This window comes from Anopheles coluzzii, chromosome 3, assembly GCF_943734685.1.
Source record: "Anopheles coluzzii chromosome 3, AcolN3, whole genome shotgun sequence".
NCBI lineage: Eukaryota > Metazoa > Arthropoda > Insecta > Diptera > Culicidae > Anopheles > Anopheles coluzzii.
In genome coordinates this window covers 51864849-51887659 of record NC_064671.1, presented here as the reverse complement: position 1 = coordinate 51887659, position 22811 = coordinate 51864849, and the positions used below count along the sequence as shown (strand labels likewise).

Genomic DNA, 22811 nt, shown 5'->3' with positions numbered 1-22811 from the left:
GGGCGAAATATTTCGCCGTGACTCAGCCATATTTGCGACAGTTAACACGAAGATTAACCGAAGAACACCGAAGGGAAAGGGCATCGACCGTAGCGCCGAGCGAGAACCAGCGAAAGGGTATTTAAAGGAACGACGGCTGAAGAAACGCCCTTTTCTCGCGTACTAAAGTCCCGGAAGAGAGAGTATTTTTTTAACCCTTCGTGTAAATAAAGTGTTAAAAGAACTTTTTTGCGTTTACTATTCGCGGACTTTTCAAGTTGAGAAAATTCTGTTGCTCGAGCCAACACCACTGATTTACCTTGCCAGAACGGGGAATAAGCTCGAGCACGATATTGCTTTTTCTCCGTTGATGCATTAATTTGGGACACTACGAGATCCTCCGGTACATGTATGGATTTGGAAGGCAGCTCTTCTCTTGCCACCTTTTTCGCAGCAGGAGTATATTTTAGTTACTTAGTAGCATTTTTTTCTTTTTGAGCTCTGCACGATCTCCATATCAGAATCGGACATTATCTCTATTTGATCGACCGCCACGGCTAAAGCGAAAGAGAGATAAATTGACCATAGATAGGGAGAATTGGTTTTGGTTTTCTTACCAGGATACACAAAACTTTACCACAAACACCACATTTGGTACTAACAACGATCGTTGTAAAGGGTATATATTCTCTTTCGAACGATCGAATACTCTCACACATACTATTCGGTCTTCCTGCGAAGAAACGAATTCCTACTATTATTGGCACAACACATCCATACAAGCAATCAAGTGCTAACGTAGTGTAACATGTCTGCAATACAAAATTATATAATCACAGAACCATCTGGAAACTATTACATTTCACAGATCAAATAGTTAAATCTTTGACACATCTGGTTAGAACAGCATAGCAATTAAAACCCCGTATGAAACATAACTGATAAATGCAGCAAGGATAGAAACAAACTGTAACTTATCGTATGGAATACAGTGAACTAGTGATGGGTAATGTTGGCAAAAATCCGGAGTCGAATAAATTCGGAATCGACTCCGGAAGGTAGGTCCGCGCTGCAATATCCGGAGTCGTTCGAAGTCGTACGGAGTCGCCCGGAGTCGCCCGGAGTCGGAGTCATCCGGAGTCGTTCGGAGTCATTCGGAGTCATTCGGAGTCGTCCGGAGTCGTCCGGAGTTGCCCGGAGTTGCCCGGAGTCGCCCGGAGTCGGAGTCGTTCGGAGTCGTTCGGAGTCGTTCGGAGTCATTCGGAGTCGTTCGGAGTCGTCCGGAGTCGTCCGGAGTCGTTCGGAGTCGGAGTCGTTCGGAGTCGTTCGGAGTCGTTCGGAGTCGTCGACTCCGGACGACTCCGAACGACTCCGACTCCGGGCGGATCTAGTGGTTCCATTTTGCCGGAGACGGAATCGAACTAACAATAGTCGGAGTCGGATCGGAGCCGTAGGTGCGCTCCATTCAGCACATCACTACAGTGAACCCTCTCTTATTTGACACCTCTCCGATTTGATAAACCTCTCTTATTTGAACATTTTGCACAGTCCCTTGATTTCTAGTACATTTTTGTTCTTCTAATTTGGAAAACCTCTGAAATCTGTGTCCCTCTTATTTGTGTATGGTGTTGCCATGATTATTGAATGATGTATGCTCAAATTGGCAATCGTATGCACAGTTTCCTATAGCAACAGTTAAGGCTGCATACTAAATGTTCTTTTTCTTTCTACCCTAGCCGCAAAATTGAAGATTTCCGACGTCGTGTGGACGTCGTGTGGACCCTCCAATCTTCTCCCACCCCTCCCTCCCTCCTTCTCTCCATCCGAACGGAAATAAGGTTAGGATTTACCCACAATAGTGTACCCTTTTAATTCTAATTACCGGGGTCTACTGTTCGGAAGAGAATAAGGAACGTCTCCCCCGCCTCTCGCTCGATACTGTTATTGAGGAGCCACCCGCCCCGGCTTGGCTGACGCACGCATCGCTCGCTTTGCCTGGCTTGCTCCTTCTCTCGCCTTTTTTGGAGACGCATTATCGTTGCGGATGGTGTTGCGCGGCCATGTCGCTGCCTGGAGGATGGCATAGAAAGTTGTGTTCTAGCCCGTCGCTGTCCTGGCGATTGACGCAGTATGCGCAAGTGGCGTTTATGCTGCATGCATAGTCGATAGCGCTGCGGCTGCGTTCGAGCATTGGCTGTGGCGACCGGCCCCCGGGAGCCTCAAATGCCGGTGATGCAGCCGGACCTTTCACGCGCCAAACTGCTCTACGCTTCCCCGCATTTTATGGATGGCTTGGCTAGATTTGGCTGCCCCTCGTTGTCGTGCTATCCGAACACAACACAACAACATGACCGTCCTGCGTTCAAGCCCCGTTTGATCCTAGTGGCCCAGGACTGCCTATCTCGCTAGGGGTAAACCAAATAGTAACAGGTCACGTCAACTCACACGACTTAGCAATATGCTCGCCATGAGTTCAAGGCTCGTATGGACCGTCTCTCGTAGCAACGGCTAACTATCCGGCATGACCGCGTAGGTCGTTGCGCCAAGAAGAAGAAAGGAGTGGCTGACGCAGACAGAAAAGCAATGGTTACTGTGTCAAATAAGAAAAAGATGAAGAAGCTTTGTACGATCCGCAGCTCATAAGATTGATGTGTACAATGTGGACAATACAGAAGGAAGAAAATCGACTTCAAAAAATGCATGTTGATCCCTTCCGGTATGTCCTCCCCGTTCCTGTATGCTCCCTCCAGTTCGCTTCGTTCTCGTCCCCCTTTGTTTAGAACCCATCGTCGCTTCGGAACAGTAAACGCTACTCCCCGTTTTCATCTTCTCATCTCACCTCTTCGACTATCACCCTTCCTGCTCCTCCGATTCCTTCCGCTCTTGTTAGCTTCCCATTTATTTACTCCCTTTCTCCTTCTTTCCTTCCCATTCCTTTTCTTTCGTAATGCTGTTCAATAATGCTAGCATAGTTTAGAATAACAAATGTAAACTGTATTTGCCGTAAGCCTTAAGGCAAACAATAGTGAAGTGCGGGCGGATTAACCAGTACACATACTAAGCGGCCGCGTGAGGTCCCGAGGAAAGGATCCTTCGTAATCCTTTTTTTGTCGAAACCATCCGTAAACGATCCAGTTCATTTGTTTCGACTCGAACTCGTTGCACCCACGGGTCGAATTGGCGCCTGCCGAACTACCTAGCGCACTCGCTGACCACATACCAACGCTTCATGGAACCACTTGGGCGATTGCAGCCCGTGGCCGATAAGACCCCACAGCTCCCTGCCATCTCCCTGCTCTCTTTGTTGTACAGGTTATTTCGCCATCACCCACGTATCGAGGCCGCGTTCAGCATTGCAAGCTCATAGCCTCCCGTACACATTTTCTTCTTCTTCTTTGACGTAACGAACAATGCTGTAGACAGGGCTGAAACGACTTCTTAACCTTACTAAAATCACGCTATCGGATAGTCGGTTCTTGCTATCTGGGGAATGGTCCGGATAAGAATCGATCTCGTCCGGTCTCGTAGGAACCGGTCTCATCACAGCATGCGTTCAATGAGTCGGGGCGCTGGTTGAAGAGAGCACCAGAGTGACGATGAAAAGATTGCAGCAGATTGCCGTTTGGTTTAAAGGGTATACAATATGCGGAATTTAATTGTTGCTCGACCGCATAAAAAGTTTACCAAAATATGTCCCAAATCTACAAACATCATAATACTGTGTTTGTAGTTATGCTAGTCACAAAACGCTTTAGGTCCAGTGTGGCACATAAACGTGCACGAATTGGTACATCATTTGGTGTGCCAGAGCCATTGCATCTAACAATTTACCCTTTAATTAACTTAACTTCCTTTAACGCATCAAGAAGATTCGCAGCCAATGTCACACACGGGAAAAACAAGGACAAAGAAAACTCCCTCACGTGCGAGAAAGAGCAGCAACAACCACAGATTTGCGCCAATAACTTGGTGAGAATGCGACGGAACATCATCGCCTGTGAGCGAGAGTGAAACAGAAGTCATTACCATAATCTTCCCACCCATAATCAACAACCATAATTCGTGTGTGTGTGTGTTCGCCCCATACAAATGGCATAATTTTTATTTTCGCTTGGTCGAAAATCGCGGCGAAAACCCGATTTTGCGGCTGGGGTAGTTTGTATGGACCTTTCATTCACTTTCAATCTCTGTAATTTGAAAACCCCTCTTATTCGACAGTTCCATCGCCTCTCAAATAAGAGAGGGTTCACTGTAATTATCGTTGCCCTAAATAAACAAGCATTTTGGAACGGCCCGGTACTTGACTTCATCAGTAAGCGTAGGTCCAGTGTAAGTTCGTACTGCATGAGAAGAAAATAGGTAACATACTGCATGATGCAACATGCATATGCGTAGCAATAATTGAATCCTGTAGGATAACATGACAAGACGCATAGGTCATAAAATATCAAGTGTGTTTAGGAACGTTCTAGAAACGCGAAGGATTTCAAGACAAACATAAAAAGGCAAAACATAAGGATACATAGAGAACTATAAAATCCGAAAACAGACCAATAGAAATACAAAATAGGCATAGCATAATCATATGCACCTACACATCGACACAAGATATACATACACATCCAACACACACAAATAATTACAAAATATAAACCAGGGTTTTAGTGAAATAAAGACAGATTGAGTTAGACAGTACATGAGACTACACGTCCTTATTCATGAGCTGGGAGTATCCCCCTACCCAAGGTAAGGCCTCTTTGCTCGATTCCAGAAAGAGATTTTTTTTACAAATTTCCAAGATCGCCTGGACGATCACAAGTCTGAAGTGAGAAGTCAAACCATAAACAATTTTCATATTACAGTAGTTTCGCACTAGAGAACATCGACCGTTATCTGCCGCTGTGATCTTCTTCGGGGCAAGGGTTCTGGAGAATAAGCGACTCTAGTTTTGTCTCTCGGGATGCTGGAGGCAGAATAAAAATTGCTCAATATTTAAGAAAAAAGAGCTAACTTTGAACAGCGTTTTAAAAACATTTCATAAACAGAAAATTTATTCACAATGTGCAATAAAAGGGTAATGTGCAACCCCCTAGTAAAAATTTATAAATGATTAATTCCACTGAATTTTAAATTTCGTTAGCAAGATTAAACATAAAATAAAAATACAACAACAACTACAACAATGCATGCAAAACTTTACCTGTGAATCATGTAGACCAAGCGTAGCAGCGAGGCGTTTTCTATCGGGTTTAGTTATATACTTTTGTTCTTGAAATGTCTTTTCAAGTCCTTTCCGTTGTAAACTACTAAATACTGCTCGCGACCAAGATCTTTTCCGACGCGAAATTATTGATTGCTTTTCTGTTGGTCTACTGTCGATAGAACTCAGTTTATTGAAGTTATAACATGAGGATTGGCCTCTTTGCAAGGAGCATTCAATAAAATTATGAGTCCTATAAGGAGTTAATTTATCATTACTCCAGTTTTGCACGAAATGAGGAGTCGTAGCGAAGGGAAATGTAAATAGCTCTGCTTCTTGGTTTGATGGAATAAGATTTTGTCCTGCGTAAAAAGAAGGAAACAACTTCTTGATAATCCCATTCATGTTTTGAAATAAATAACTTAATTTAATTATATGGTACATTAACATTTAAAAGACAGGCTCAGCCCTCTATGTTACATTGGAAAAACGTTACATGCATTATAATATTCCCAAACAACATTTTTATATTTTTTTTATTATTATCCACGCAACAGACCAGTGTGCATTATTTAGATAAAAATATTCTAAACTGTGATAAAAATATAAATTACAGTAGAACGTCGATTATCCGGGCAGCTCGGGACCGGACGGTTGCCGGTTAATCGATTTGCACGGATAATAGTCCGAGAAATGTCAAATTCATATAAAAATTAAAAAATTCGCTAGTTTTATAATTACAGTAGAACGTCGATTATCCGGGGGAGGATTAACCGGCGGACGGCTTAACCGTGCGCATAAATGTGACAGTTGTTCAAACGTACAGCGAACATTTGCAGCGATAGTCAAGTGAGCAACCAGTTTTTTGTGCAGCTCTGTAGTGTCTAGTGGTATTTTCGAAATTCATTTTTGTTCGTGAAAAGTTGTTCAACCTTTTGTTATTGATTAAAATAATATTCTACTAAAGATTAATTGATAGATTCAAGGTAAATTAATCATAAAACTAGTGAATTTTATATTTTTTATATGAATTTGACATTTCTCGGACGATTATCCGTGCAAATCGATTAACCGGCAACCGTGCGGTCCCGAGCTGCCCGGATAATCGACGTTCTACTGTAATTCACTTTGAATCAATCGATTAATCGTGAGTAGAATATTATTTAAATCAATAACTATAGGTTTAACAACTGTTCATGAACAAAACTGAATTTCGAAAATACCACTAGACTCTAAAGCTGCAAAAAAAAAACTGGTTGCCCACTTGACTTTCGCTGCAAATGTTCGCTGTACGATTGAACAGCGGTCATATTTATGTGCACGGTTAAGCCGCCCGCCGGTTAATCCGTCCCCGGATAATCGACGTTCTACTGTATGTTTGTTAAGATGAATTGAAATCAACGAGATTAAATGCTTATATTACAAGTAAAATGGACGTTTATAATGATTCATTATTCAACAATGGTTTATGAGAAATAGTCATCGAATGATCTAAAAAAACCTAAAAGCTTTAATTTGGAGCAACATTTCCCATAAATAGATACTATACAATATGAATATATAGTTCTGTTGGCAGTAATTTACTATATCTTCTACTTGACCTAACATCCTGCGTGAGCATGACTGCCTATACAGGATTTTGATACTTAATCCATGCCACGTAGTCGGATATTCAATCCTTACTATGGGGGAATGATGCACTAAGCGTCATTCCACGACGGGCATGTTGTTGTTAAGTCGTGTAAGTTAACAGCTGAACTACGGAACCTCCTCCTCTGTAATTCAAGGCCATACTTTTTTAAGATTTTTTTTTTAAATTCAGGATGACATGAACAAAGAAAAATAATTCGTCTATTATAAATAAATATTATAAATTATGAGACTTTAAAGTTATGTTTCGCGATTCCGTGGTACACTCATGACATAAAAACATACCCGTCGAAGATTCAACTCTATGAACCGTCAAAATGAACCGTCCCACGTAGCAAGGACTGACTTTCCGGTTGCTTGTTACTTACTAAGCCAACATGTCAACATAATAATAAGCCAACATGTCCAAGTAGGACGTTATACCAAGTAGAAGTACAGTAGAGCGTCGATTATCCGGGCAGCTCGGGACCGGACGGTTGCCGGTTAATCGATTTGCACGGATAATGGTCCAAGAAATGTCAAACGCATTTAAACCAATGATATTCACTAGTTTTATCATTAATTCACCTAGAATAAATCGATTAATCGTTAGTAGAATATTATTGCAATCAATAACTGTAGGTTTAACAACTGTTCATGAACAAAAATGAATTTCAAAAATACCCCTAGACACTACAGAGCTGCGCAAGAAATTGGTTACCCAATTGATTATTGCTGCAAACTTTCGCCATACGTATGAACAGCTGTCAGATTTATACGCACGGTTAAGCCGCCCGCCGGTTAATCCGCCTCCGGATAATCGACGTTCTACTGTAATTAATTATCATCTTAACGCGTTTTCGTGATTTGTTTTTGTGTTTTAAGGGGTGATTTTTTCTTATATTTATAATACTCATAAAACTCATACGAAATATCCTAATGCTTTGGTTTCTTTTCATTAAATATTCCAATTCATGATTATTACTCCAAATCACAGTCTGTATCACGTAGAATGTGCACTCTACACTGTTTATCCACTGCTTCGAAGTTTATAATTATATAGATCAATATAGCCAATTTTTGCCGTTCGCGATACAAATTATCGACTTTTTTAACGACTGATCGACTTTTATCCACTATTGCTATGACAGCCATGACAGTTGCTTCTACTGTTTTATCGGTTAACAAATTTCCCGTTTCGTGATACCAATCCGCCATATTTGTTATGATATTGGTCGATATATTTATCGACTGGTGGTTAACGTCGTTGGCGATAGGTGTCATTTCAAGTTTCAATTGAAACTCAATCTTATGATTGATCTTATGACCTGCATGTCCAAGAGAATAGTGTTCCCCAGGGTGCCATTCTTTCTCCCACTCTTTTTCTTATTAGTATAGAATCCCTCTTCCGCCCCGTGCCCAGTAACATTAAATGTTTCATGTATGCTGATGATATAGTTTTTGTCTCAGCATCCAACAATTGAACAGAATCACGCACAACTTTACAAGCAGGAGTCAATAATGTTCAGAAATGGTCATGTTGGACAGGTTACACAATTTCACACTGCAAATAAAAATAATTCACATCTGCAATAGCAAATGTCATACTCTAAAATCCATAACATAAAATAACTCAGTAATACCAAACACACGCACAGCGAACATCCTAGTAGTGACTTTTGATCGTTACTTAACATTTAAAAAGGATAAATAGGATAAAGGATAAAAAGGAAATCAACTGATTTGTGTGAAATTAAGAAGAACAAATAAAACAAAAAGCAAATCGTCAAATTTCGACAGTCGACACTATATTTAAAACTTTGTATTGTATGTATTGCGTTCGCGAAAGTCGCAAACGACTTTTTTTAGTTTTTTTTTGTTGTTATTGCACTATTTAAAAGCATATTTTTTTAGCAAAACGTGTGTATTGATAGTCCCTTTATCAAACCCCATAATTACTTTTACCACCCCATGCCTATTGCGGCCATAGTTCCCCTTTTTCTGCAAAATATTCAGCTAGACGAATACTTTTTGGGCTGACTGTATATAAAATCGAAAATCGCCACCATGACGTGAGAGTAACCATTCAGCGATAGAGAGAAAGCAGTGAGAACAGAGCTCTCTTAGCAACGCGCGTTGCTGCGAAAGGACTTGCTCCATGGCACACTGAAAGCCCGCGTGTAATGAGGGCTATGGTTAATTAGATTTTTTGTTTACACAAACCGATTTCAAAATACAAGGTATTGGAGATAATGATTTTTTTTAATAATTAAAGTTGCAATTCAGCCACCTGATGATAACGTGTCCCATCTCATACCCCTTCCCATTATAAATCAAGATATCAAGGCAATATTTAAATAAAACATGTTTGAAAACTATGAAAAATTGCTTAATTGTGAAATGGTTGATATTCCAATTCATTCAATCTGTAGAATATACAAAATCCCATCTTTATAATATGGCCACCTTGGCAGAGATCATACCTTTAGTTTAAGTACCGTGTAAAGAATTACCATCTCGCTCTAACAACCTTGACATAAAATGTCATATGAACTGTCAAAAAATAAAAAAATAAAAGCCAATCTACGTTGAAGATTCAGAGAGACAAAACGTGTTTTAAGACTTATGTAATTTTACATCTCAGAAGTGGGATCCAACCGTGGAAAATTGATCAGAAATGGAAACAAAAGATACAATGATTTGCAACCTTGAAAATGCTGGAATTTCGATACGTCCCGCTGCCACCATTCGCGAAATTCGCCAGCTATACACCAGCGTTGTTGGTGGTGCTTCTGTCCCGGCAGAGATTGAGGTTAAGAGTACGATGGCCGATACACGTGGAAAACATGCTGAAAACATCAGTGCTCCTGCTCCTCCGGAGGTTGATGTTAAACGCGCACTTGCCGAAATGGGTGGAGACAACGCAACAAATATTGAAATCGACCAAGGCTCACAGAACGAATCACATTGTGTAACTCCCGAAGATGAAGTGGCTTCCCTACGAAAGCGACTTGAAATTCTCGAGCTCCGAGAAAAAATCAAGCAGTTAGAAACACGCAGTAATGAGCCTGTTACACAATCACCAATGATAATTAAATTCGAAGAATTTATCGATAAATTTAGTGGTGACAATTCAGACCAAATTGAGCAATGGCTACGTGAATTGGAAAGAGCGTTTCTTCCTTACAAAATGAATGAAATCACCAAATTCTACAATGCTCGTCGGTTGCTGACGGGTACTGCAGCATTGTTCGTAAAAACAATCGATGCGGAAACATACGCTGAGCTTAAAGAGAAGCTTCTTAAAACCTTCGCTAAAACTCCGTCAATTGAAAACGTGTACCGGCAATTGAGAACACGTCGGCTTTCCCGCAATGAGTCAGTAGCAAGATATGTTTTAGAAATGAAACAAATAGCCGGAGATGAAATCGTCGAGGAAGAATTGATCAACATAATAATTGATGGCATTGGTGATCCCATAAACACCGCTGCTATACGTTATTCAGCCAAATCCGTCGAAGAACTTCAACAAATGCTGAAAAAATACGAGATGATACGCCCTCAACAGAACTCAGTACAACGAGTGAACATCGCTTCATCGTCGACATCCCCCCGTAATGTTTCTGTGGCCAAGAACAAGAACGCCATAGAAGAAATCCGTTGCTACAATTGCTCCAAAATCGGTCACTACCAAAGTTCCTGCCCTTCACCTCGTCGACCTGCAGGATCCTGTTTTTTGTGCCATCAAATGGGTCACAGTTATCAGAACTGCCCTAATCGGGTGAAGAACACTTCTGCTGCTATCACTACACAGGACAGGGAAATTGTAAATTCAGAACAAGAGGTAAGTGTTGCATTTGATATTGATAATGAGCATCAGAGTAGTGTTTCACAAGTGTGTTCTCTTTTTGATACCGGCAGCCCGAGGAGCTTTATTAGCAAATCGATAGTACCAATGATGTTTCTTGATCGAGCATGTAATTCTGGATATAGAGGACTAGGAAATACACATTTAACATCGCTTGGCCAAGTAAAATGCCGTCTAAGGTTCCGAAACAAAACAGTAATACATACCCTCATTATTTTACCAGAAGAAGAAATTGCATGGCCAATAATTGCAGGTAGAGATTTATTGGAAAAATTAAATGTGTATTTGTGTGAATTACCATATCAATATTCGGCCAAGGCATTAATGAAAATAAACAGAAAAACACAAATCATACCAGAACCACTTGTGATTTCACGGCTGCGCTCATTTCATATTTTTAAAGATTCCTCAACGAATTGGGTTGAACATAAAGATTGTCCCGTTGTAATGAATGCTGTGTCCTCTGATGACGTTCCCTCGAAAACTTCGGTGAATCTATTTCAAACGGACATTTGCGGACAGGATACTCTCTCGAAAGAAATCGATAATCGTCGGCAGTCTAGTAGTTACGAAGACTTGAACACAACATTTGAAGAAATGTGTGCTATTTGCATGGTAGAACCTAACGACAAGCTAAACATTAGTTCACATCTAAAGCCACATGAAATTGAAATAGTAAAAACAATAATATCGGAAAATTACACTCTTTATCCTTGTAGTAAAATTGAACAAACAGGTCATGCGATGAAAATAAGTTTGATTCACGACACTCCCATTTATAGCAAACCGAGAAGACTATCCATCGCCGAACGAAACCAAGTTAGAAATATAGTTGATGATCTTTTACAAAAAGGTATAATCCGTCCCAGCAGCTCTCCCTATGCCTCCGCACTTGTCTTAGTCCGGAGGAAGAACGGTGAAATCCGAAAATGTGTAGATTATCGGCCCTTAAACAAAATAACTGTTAGAGATAATTACCCTCTGCCTCTTATTGATACGTGTCTTGAACACTTAGGCAGTAAGCGATTTTTCACCTTGATGGATTTGAAGAGTGGATTTCACCAGATAGATATGCATGAGGATTCGATAAAGTTTACGTCTTTTGTAACCCCAGACGGACAGTTCGAATATGTTAAAATGCCTTTCGGACTGAAAAACGCTCCTGCCCAATTTCAGCGATGTATAAATCATGTGTTGCATAAGTTTATAGCCAGTGGACAGCTTGTGGTATATTTGGATGACATTATTATTGCATCTGTCGACCTAGAGGATCATTTGTGCATACTTGGTGACGTATTAAGAACATTGCGAAATAATGGTTTTTAACTTCGAATGGATGAATGTAAATTTGTATATGAGGAGTTAGGCTATCTAGGATATCGTGCCAATCCAAAAGGTATTCGTTCAAGTGATCAACATATTCAGGCCGTTCAAAATTATCCTGTACCTAGGAACATAAAGGAAGTTCAGCGTTGTTTGGGCCTTTTCTCTTATTTCCGTAGATTTGTGTCTTCGTTTTCAACCATAGCTAAACCACTTAGTAATTTGTTAAAGGATAAAGCAATATTCGTATTTAATGATTCTTGTCTACGTGCATTCAATACTTTGAGAGACAAGCTGATTAACTCCCCTGTTCTAGCAATTTATAATCCATCTCGTGAAACAGAACTCCATTGCGATGCGAGTGCGGTAGGTTTTGGCTCAATCCTACTTCAAAAACAAGAAGATGGTAAACTGCATCCGATAGCATATTTTTCGAAGACTGCTTCTTCAGATGAAGCTAAACTTCATAGTTATGAGTTGGAAACACTCTCAATAATTTATGCCTTGAAACGATTCCACACATATTTACATGGTATTCCTTACAAAATTATAACTGATTGTAATTCTTTGGTAGAGACTTTAAAGAATCGCAACTCTTCTGCTAAAATAGTCCGATGGTCTTTGTTCTTAGAAGATTACAATTATTCAATATCCCATCGCCCAGGCAGCTCAATGAGCCATGTAGATGCCTTGAGCCGAAAACAAGTAGGTGCTATCACAGACGATATCAATATTGACCGACAATTGAGGATTGCTCAATCCCGAGACCCTATTGTAGAGGAGCTGAAAATGAAACTGAAATTAGAACCAGTTGAAGGATTCGTATTGGAAAACGGCGTGATTGATAAAATTTCACCTCCAGGTAAAAAACTATTTTTTGTACCCAATGAATTGATAAATAATATTATTCGAAATGCTCATGAAAAGCTAGGTCATTTAGGAGTGAAGAAATTCTGTTGTTCTATAAGCAGTCAATATTGGTTTCTTCAGATGAAAATGCGCGTACACAATTTTGTACGCAATTGTTTGAAATGCATTGTTTATTCTGCACCAGCACGAAAAAATTTACGCAATTTGCATAGCATTCCAAAGGTTCCTGTTCCATTTGATACTTTACATATTGATCATTTAGGCCCATTACCATCGATAAAATCACAAAAAAAAATTATTCTTGTAGTAATAGATTCATTCACAAAATTCACTAAACTTTATGCAGCCACTTCAACCAGTAGTCGAAGTGTATGCATTGCATTGGAGCAATATTTTGCGTACTATAGTCGCCCTAAAAGGATCGTCAGTGGTAGAGCTACATGCTTCACGTCTAATGAATTCCGTGAATTTCTATCCGATCGCGGAATCACTCATGTTCTTACGGCTACCTCCTCATCCCAGGCCAATGGACAAGTGGAAAGGGTAAACAGGGTGTTGCGACCAATGTTAAGCAAAACAACAAACGATGACCATTCGAATTGGAGTTCTAAATTGTATTACATTGAACATGCTTTAAACAATAGTGTACATTCTTCCACACAGTTCACCCCGTCAATGTTATTATTCGGTACCAATCAGCGTGGTCCTATTGTTGATGAATTAACTGAATTTCTGGAAGAAAAACAGGAACACATCCAAAGGGATTTTGAATTCATGAAAAACCAGGCTTCCGAAAATATAACCAGATCTCAAAGAGTAAATGAAGAACAATTTGCTAAGAGCGATCATCCAGCTGATGTATTTCATGAAGGTGACATTGTTATGATTCGTAACGTTGATAATAGTCCAAACACAAATAAGAAACTAATAGCAAAATTTAAAGGTCCATACGTTGTCCACAAGTGTTTGCCAAACGATCGATATGTAATTCGCGATATCGAGGGATGTCAGCAGACACAGATTCCTTACGATGGGGTTCTTGAGGCTGATAAACTCAGGAATTGGTCCTCTCCCGATTCAGACCCCGTTGAGGATTCACCTAATGCAACACTACAATGCGTACAATCGACATAACAAATTGAGGGCAATTTATGTTCAGGATAGCCGAGTTGTAGAATATACAAAATCCCATCTTTATAATATGGCCACCTTGGCAGAGATCATACCTTTAGTTTAAGTACCGTGTAAAGAATTACCGCGACCCTAAGACCCTAAGCGGCCATATGCTAAAAAGCCTTGCTGAAATTCCGAGCAAAAAAGCGGCGGATGTTGATGGCTTGAAAGTTAAAATTGAATTTGTAACGATTTGGTCGCGGGCGGGAAGAACTACTTATTTCTGGATGTCCTTCCGAAACAAAGCACTAAAGGGAGAGATGGTTCATTGTGCAACATGACTGCAACATACTGCGCGTTAGGTGAGACAACCGTGCGCACTGCATTCAGCCGGATCAGCATCAACTGCAGAATGATCCAAAATGAAACTATGCTTACTGCAGCATGCCCAAGAGGGCTGAAAAGATTCTGACTGTATCTATCAAGAGTGATGACGATATCTACCATGTGATGCTATCACCGTACTATGGCGTTGATTAAGAACAACCACGTTATAATTAAGGACACATCAAATTAGAAGCAAAATCTGAAAGATGTGGGGCGGCAAGAGTAAATAAAGTAGTTTGCAAGTAAACGTGAATTTAGTTAATTGATCTGGGAAGGCTATAACAGTGTTGCACCATTCTTTTCTATAATAGTATAGATCGGAATATTAGAACTACACATTTGGAATGATTATATGAGGGGGTATGTTCACTGTTGAAATTTGATATTTGGCACAACAATAACAATTGTCTCATACACAAATACCCATTCCATTTAATACTTCAAAACCAGTTTCAGGATAATAAAATAAAATTTTGATGGCGTTTTTGGAAATGACCCTCATGAAATTAAAGACCGAGCAAACTTACATTGAAATTGTTCTAAGTATCTATTACTTATTACCTAACGTATGAAACATAAGTCGAAAAAAAAGAGTAGAAATGGAATTCGAACCACGTGCGATATCATATTTTTGTAGTTAAATCTTACATTTATGGGCACAAAAACAGAAGATGGATTGAACCAGAAGTGAGCATTTCAAATAAATATGTTTTTAAGTACGCAATTGGGATTGGATCTAAACATGTTGTATATGTATTAGCGGCACCCTAATTTTTTTATCCACTGCACATCAATACGTTATTCAATGAACACGTTGTTGAGGTTACTACTTAGCTATGCTTTCCAAAAAATCACGCCGATAACCCAAAAAAAAAATCAAAAAATTTGTGTCAACAGAGGCTTGGAACGTATCAATTCGATTGAAAATAAGTAGGAATGCAGCTACTGAACGTTCTGTTTTATCAAAATGGCCACAAAACTCGCCAATCATGATTATCATTGTTATTACTTATAAGTGTAAGTAAATAAGATTCATTGGTACTTTACGTACGTAACAAATAACCTTATTTTTGAACACCATTTGAAAAAAGAAATACAAAATTGCGTGACTTTGTTTTTTTTATAGTTAAATAAGATTTAAGATTTACATCAGTATGGCTCAAAAGTAGCCTCATCGATATTTAACGGTTCTGCAATGTACAGTAAGAACTGTAACAACGAGGAAGTTGCAAGGTTAACACAGTTGTAAGAACAAATAAGAACAAATAGGTGTTTGAGTTATGGTTGTTGCCACTGTAACACTGTAACAACCATGATAATATAATCGCCCAACTCGTGGGCGTAAACAAGACGCATAAGATACTTGTCCTTATGCGCATCGATGTGACAATAGCGAATAAACGCTCTCTTGTATCCTGAACCTCAACCGAGTAAGACGCCTTTCTAAAGCTCATCCGAAGCCCCTGTGCTAGTGTTAGGGAACCGTATAATTTCCCTAAAGAACGAAGAATGAAAGGCGACAGCAATCTGGCTCAGGTGTACAAAAGATTCATGCACGAATACGAACAACTAGGGCATATGACACGTATATGCAATTATGATGAGATAGAGCAAAACCCACAATGGCAAGAATATAAATCACTTGTCACTTGTCACTCATAGCAGCTGGTTGTGCTTTCTCACTCTGCTATTTCCAAGTTGGTTTTTACCGCGATTTTCTTGGTGATTAAGTGCTTGAACTGTTTTAGTTCGGTTAATTTGCACTCGCGCGTTCACGTATCACAAATTTGTGCGGCACCTGTGAATTGTACGGTTCAACAAATAAACATTGCGATCCGCCTGCGGTTGTTGTGACCACTCACTGTGCAGTTGAACTTTGCGCTATTTTGCGATGACGTCCGTGATCTGTAAGAAATGTGAAGGTGCTATTAGCAACGATCCAATTCCGTGCTTTGGTCTGTGTGAACACTGTTACCACGATAAGTGCATTGGACTTTCAACCCCGCTCCTGCGTGATTTTAAGAAGTCACAAAATTTATTCTGGGCTTGCGCGGATTGTGCTCAGCGTTTGCGGGCCGTTGACACTTTACGCTTCTCGCACGGCCTTTCTCGTGACGCTGCCTACCTGTTGGAATCGTTGTAGTCCGATTTCCGCGATACCTCACGTTCTGTGCAGGCGACATCAGCTGGCTTGCGACTTGAACTTTCCTCTTCACTGGATTGTTTTAGAAACGAGATAGCTTTGATGAAACAGGAATCAGCATCATCAATTCGTTCCGTGAAAGATTTCATCGACTCACTTACTGCTTCTCACTCAATGGAACGCAACTACTCACAGGCTCCACTACTCACAACGCTTGATGAAGTTAAGCATGGCATCAAGGGGCTTGATCTCATGCACCGTGAGTTTCTCACTTCCTTCAACTCACTAATGAACAAGCTCAACTCTCATCTTGCCACGCATACTACTACATCGAGTGCTCACCATTCTACGCACTCAACGACCACGATTCCAGTTGTGGCCTCTAAGCTCACCCATCAAGCTGTTGGTGAGAATCCTTCCAATCGTCGATTGATGGATCGCTCTCCCGACCCGTCGCCTACCAATACCGTTACACGCGCTATGCTGTCATCGGGTACAGGGTTGTCCTGCAACAATATTACGACCGTTCCTGAACGCCCACCCCGTACTTGGGTCTTTATCTCCCGTATTGCTCCTGATACTCCGATTGAAGCGATCCGCGAAATGGCCTGTTCCAACATAGGGACAGACGACATCTTGGTATACAGCCTTGTACGACGCGACCGGGATCTTTCTACGCTCTCCCACGTATCTTTTAAAATTGGTGTACCGGATTCGCACCGGGCTATTGCTTTGGCTGCTTCAACCTGGCCTCGCGGGATCTCTTTTAAGGAGTTCATCGACCTTAATCCCCGCTCCGTCAATGTTTGGCGACCCACTACTGCAGCATCCCATGCACCTTCTGCGCCTGTTACCCGTGAATCGGATCATCATTCATCGCCACCTTCTATCAACCACACAACACAACTGCGAAACGCTGATTTCACTATTTCGCCCGATCATGGTACTATGAGCTTGCCTTATACGCAGTACTTTCAGCAAGCGTAAACCGGCTGATCCGGCTGAAGATTCTCATGAACTACCGACTTTACCCGAAGTGATGGAATCTAACCCTGCATCTAATACACACAATCCGTCCGACTCTCTTCCGCCGTTAATACACCTGTTCTCACTTTCCTCTCACTCCCGAGCACTCCCGGCGCATCTCGCTCTCTCATTCCTTCGATCGATCGACTAAACATCTACTATCAAAACGTAAGAGGATTGCGCACAAAACTAGACGAGTTACGCCTCTCTCTATATGAGCTTGATATGGATGTATTGGTGTTAACTGAAACATGGCTCGATGGCTCGATTCCGTCCTCTCTTATCTCGGAGGATGCGTATGTCATCTATCGCTGCGACCGAAATCTTCCGTGCTGAACACGTCAACTTTATCACTGCCGTTCGACTCGCTGGAGTCTGTTTGGACAATTGTTAAGCTTCAAAACCTTGCAATCTATATCGACGCCGTTTACATCCCACCCGATTTGCGTTCTTCCGAAGAAGTCCTTGACAATTTACATGAGAGTGTTAGTTTCGTTGCTGGCAAAATTAAACCAAATGATCTTATGGTGTTACTTGGTGATTTTAATTCACCATCACTCTCCTGGCAACCGTCGGCATCGTGCGTTAATCAGTTCATTCCTACTGGTGTATTTTGTGAAAATGTTTCTCTGCTTGATGGAATGTCGGTAAACGGTTTGCTGCAATTATCCGGCATAAAAAATATACTGGAAGACAATTAGATCTTCTATTTGCCAATGCTGCCTTCTTGGAGTGCTGCTCCCCCGTCATAGCTGTTCCCTGTTCCACTCGTCGCGCTAGACAATCATCATCCTGCTCTTGAGACAAGCGTGCTCCTTACGCACTCTCGCCCTGCATCCTCCCAACGAATACCTACGGCTCGTATGTTCAATTTTAGGAAATTGGACTACCAAAAGCTTCATCGTATATTAGCCGATACCGATTGGTCCTTTATTGATGTTGACTGTGACATAAATCAAGCTGTAGCAGCGTTTACTAATGTAATCACTTCCGCCTTCCCTTCCTGCTGTCCTCTCCTTAAATCCGCTCCTAATCCTAAGTGGTCGAACAGAGCTTTACGTCTATTAAAATCGGACAAAAACCGCGCTCAACGCGCCTACCGTTTAAATAATGCTTTACACAATCTTTGTGTATATAAATATGCGGCTAAGGCTTATCGTCTTCTTAATCGCCATCTGTATCGTCGCACGTTCGGTGTCTTCAAATGCGCTTCACTATTGATCCTGGGTCATTCTTTCGTTTTGCAAACTCTCGGCGAGGTTCTGCTAGCCTTCCATCCACCCTGTTTCTTGATTTGTCCTCTGCTACGTCCAATCCTGATATATGTAACCTGTTTGCCAAACATTTCTCTAGTGTATTTGTCGATCCTAGTACTATTAAGGTTCCTTTGGACGTAGGCTTGTCTTACACGCCCTCTGATGTGATATCATGTAATTCAGTCTTTGTTAGTGAAAGCCTAGTAAAATCCGCTTTATCCAAACTTAAAACTTCGTTTTCACCAGGCCCCGATGGCATCCCTGCCTGTGTTTTGAAAAAATGTGGCAATACCCTCACTCCTATTCTCACTCGTCTTTTTTCTCGCTCGCTTAGTGTAGGGATTTTTCCTAGTCAATGGAAACTAGCTTGGCTTGTTCCCATTTATAAGAAAGGTGACCGCACACTAGAATCAAACTACAGAGGCATTTCTATTATTTGTGCGTGTTCTAAAATCCTCGAGTCAATTGTCCATTTATCTGTAATACCTTGTGTAAAAAATTATATTTCTACGGAACAACACGGCTTTATGCCCAATCGCTCAGTGTCCACCAACCTAATGTGTTTTTTGTCTTCTCTATCTCAAAACCTGTCTAGTGGTAAGCAAGTAGACACTGTCTATACCGATTTCAAAGCGGCATTTGACAGTATACCTCTATCATTACTTGTTGCTAAGCTTCGAAAACTAGGTTTCGGTGGCTCTATATTGCCGTGGTTCAACTCCTATCTTGAGAATCGTTCATATGCAGTTAAAATCTGTGGCTCTTTCTCTGAATGCTTTTTTAGTTCTTCGGGTGTCCCTCAAGGTAGTGTCCTTAGTCCCTTACTGTTCATTCTCTTCCTCAATGACTGTACTTCGATCCTTCCTCCTAACGGTTTCTTGCTATATGCGGATGACGTTAAAATTTTTCTTCCTGTATCTTCTACAGCTGATTGTATAGTCCTTCAATCCTGGCACTGTAAATTCTCTACATGGTGTGCTTCTAACGGTTTAGTCCTGTGTCCTGAAAAATGTTCTGTCTTGTCTTTCTTCCGATCTTCTACAAGTATAACTCATGCTTATAGTGTCTGTCCAGAGACGTTTTACAAGGATCGTATTTCGTACGTCGCTGGGACATCACTCTATTCCGCTTCCTTCGTATGACGATAGATGCACTCTATTAGGCCTTGCCAAGTTGGAGCACCGCCTCTCGGTCGCTCAGGCTTCTTTCGTCACTGGCATATCGCTCAATACGATTGATACTCCTTCACTTCTGTCGCGCTTACATTTGTATGCACCTTGTCGCACCTTACGTTATCGTTTTCGTCTCCAGTTACCTATATGTCGTACACGTTTTGCTCGCAATGAGCCTTTTGTAAGAGCTATGTCGTCTTTTAATAGTACTTCTGATCTGTTCGATTTCAACATATCCTATCCTGTCTACCGATCTCGTCTTCGCTCCTTTTCCGTACCATAAACTCCTTCCAACTCCTTCGTGAATAATTGTATACTATAGTCAGTAAGCACTATTGCTGTAACCCAACGTGGCCGAGCAATTAATAAAATAAAAATAAAATAAAATAAAATAAAATAACATGCCACATCATGCAGTATGGAAGGAAGAGAGCACGACTACAAAGTGCAGGGTGGTATTTGACGCGTCGTGTAAGACCAGTTCCGGGCGCTCGTTAAACGAACTGCTCTTAGTGTGTGCGAACAGACAGCGTCCACGGGCCTGCCCACGCCCGAATGCAGAGCCGATGGCATACGATTCTATCTTCACCATTAACATGAGAGGGATAGAGCTTATACCCCGAACGTACCCGAAAGGTATGCATGGTTCACTCATCAGGATCTAAAGGCAAGGACAAGGCAAAAGAGACACAGAAAAATTTCCTCACGGCTACACATGTCCTTTTGATGCGTTGTATATGCGTCTCGCTCGGTATCACAGCGGCATACGGCAGGTAAGCAGTACAAATGCTGCTACCTGATACGCACACAAGTTTATCGAACACAACTATTCGGTTCGGCTCGGTAAACTTCACGAGGACGCCGGAACACAAGGGCGCAGACATTTTCATGATTTTGTATGACTTCGGCTGTTTTGGACCATACGTTTAGGCGCAGGCAGTGAGCCCACAGCTACAAGAGGATATTTTGTCCATCTATATAATATTTCGCTTTAAATCTGTTGTATTAGTTGCTGACGTGGAAAAGATGTACAGACAGTTATGGGTTGAAGAAAACGATCGAGCTCTTCAACGCATTCTATGGACAACTGATCCAAACCAGCCGATAGGAGTATTTCAGTTAAATACTATAACATACGAAACGGCTTCGGCTTCGTATTTGGCCGTCAAAACACTTCAACGAACGTTTGAAGATCATAGAAAGAGTTTCCCCAAGGCATGTGAGTGCATGAAAGATTTTTATGTAGACGATCTACTAACAGGGGCAAGCACTGAAGATGAAGCCAAGGAAAAGAAGAGGCAATTAGAAGCAGTATTGGCGAAGGGAGGATTTAAGTAGCGTAAATGGGCTTCCAATCGACCAACAGTACTTGAAGGCGTAGCAAAGGAAGATTTGGCTCTTACAGAAGAACATCAATTCGAGAGTGAGTCAAAACCGATTGGAACACTGGGAATGAGTTGGATCCCCATCACAGATCACATGTCCATACGAATGAGAGCTCTAGAAACCGTCGAACCGATAACTAAAGCATTGTGTGTCGAAATATTGCTAAGATTTATGATCCTCTAGGGCTGCTAGATCCTGTAAAGATGATAGCAAAGATATTCATGCAACGGTTGTGGACGTGGAAAACAGAAGGCGATAGGGCATTGGACTGGGATGAAGAACTTCCTTTGCAGCTTAAACGCGAATGGCACAGCTATGTCGAGCAATTGAGCAAGGTAGTAAATGTTTCAGTACCACGTTTAGTATGCCCATCAGATGCAGATCAGTATGCAGATCCACATATTTTGTGATGCGTCGGAAAAGGGCTACGGAGCATGCTCTTACATACGTGCCGAGACAACGAACGGCAAGGTGTCATCAGTACTACTAAAATTGAAGGTGGCTCCGATCGCCAATAGACAAACATTGGCTCGCCTGGAGTTATGCGCAGCGGTATTAGGTAGTCGGTTATACGGTTTCATCAAGGAGTCATTGAAGGCCGAGTTAAGATGTTACCTATGGACTGATTCGATGACGGTACGACATTGGATCAACTCATCACCGAGTCGATGGAAAACCTTCGTTGCCAACCGTGTAGCAAAAATACAGAGATATACGAAGGAGTGCGTGTGGAATCACGTTCCAGGTGCAGAAAATCCAGCGGATTTAGTCTCACGAGGATACTTGCTGGACGAAGTAACCACTATTTGGTGGAATGAACCCTTCGTGCTTGATAATGAACGAAGAATTCTGGCCACTGCAACAATAACTAAAAAAAGATGCAGTTATAGAACACGAGAAGACTGTTGTACTCATCGCCACGCAAGAAGAATCCTTTAGCAAACAACTATTCGCAAAGTTTTCATCTTACTCAAGGTTGCGAAGAGTAGTGAGCTACTGTTTACGTTTCATACATCGATGGCTAAAACGAGAACAACCAGCAAAGGACAATGACAATGAAGGTTCAAGGTGGTTGACGACGACTGAGCTTCAATTAGGAGAGAAAGTCATTTGTAGTATGGCGCAGCGCGATGCATTTGCAGCCGAACTCAGCTCATTGGCGAAGACGAATCGTGGCTTAGAAACGTCACCGCTTAAATATTTGAATACAGATGGACTTATTAGAGTAGGCGGGCGGCTGGGCAATGCAACATTAGTTAGAGCAAGAGTGAGCAGTTTCCGATAGTTATTCCAAGAAACCATCCTCTCGCTGATCTATTGGCGTATCACTATCATCGTCGAATGTTGCATGCTGGACCGCAGGCTATGCTGAACGAGATTCGTCAAACTTTTTGGATACTGGGTGCTAGATTGCTCCTGCGACGGACATATCATCAGTGCATCACTTGTTTCAGGTGCA

The 22811-nt window shown here is 41.3% G+C and overlaps 1 protein-coding gene across 1 annotated transcript in view; it reads right to left on the bottom strand.

Annotated features, from left to right (window-relative positions):
• The window catches only part of LOC120959095 (uncharacterized), a 66821-nt gene that overhangs the window by 16963 nt on the left and 27047 nt on the right, over positions 1–22811 (bottom strand). The window contains exon 2 of the mRNA XM_040382266.2: positions 5180–5541. Within this exon, the coding sequence (XP_040238200.2) occupies positions 5180–5541 (362 nt within the window). The remainder of the gene's footprint in view (positions 1–5179; positions 5542–22811) is intronic.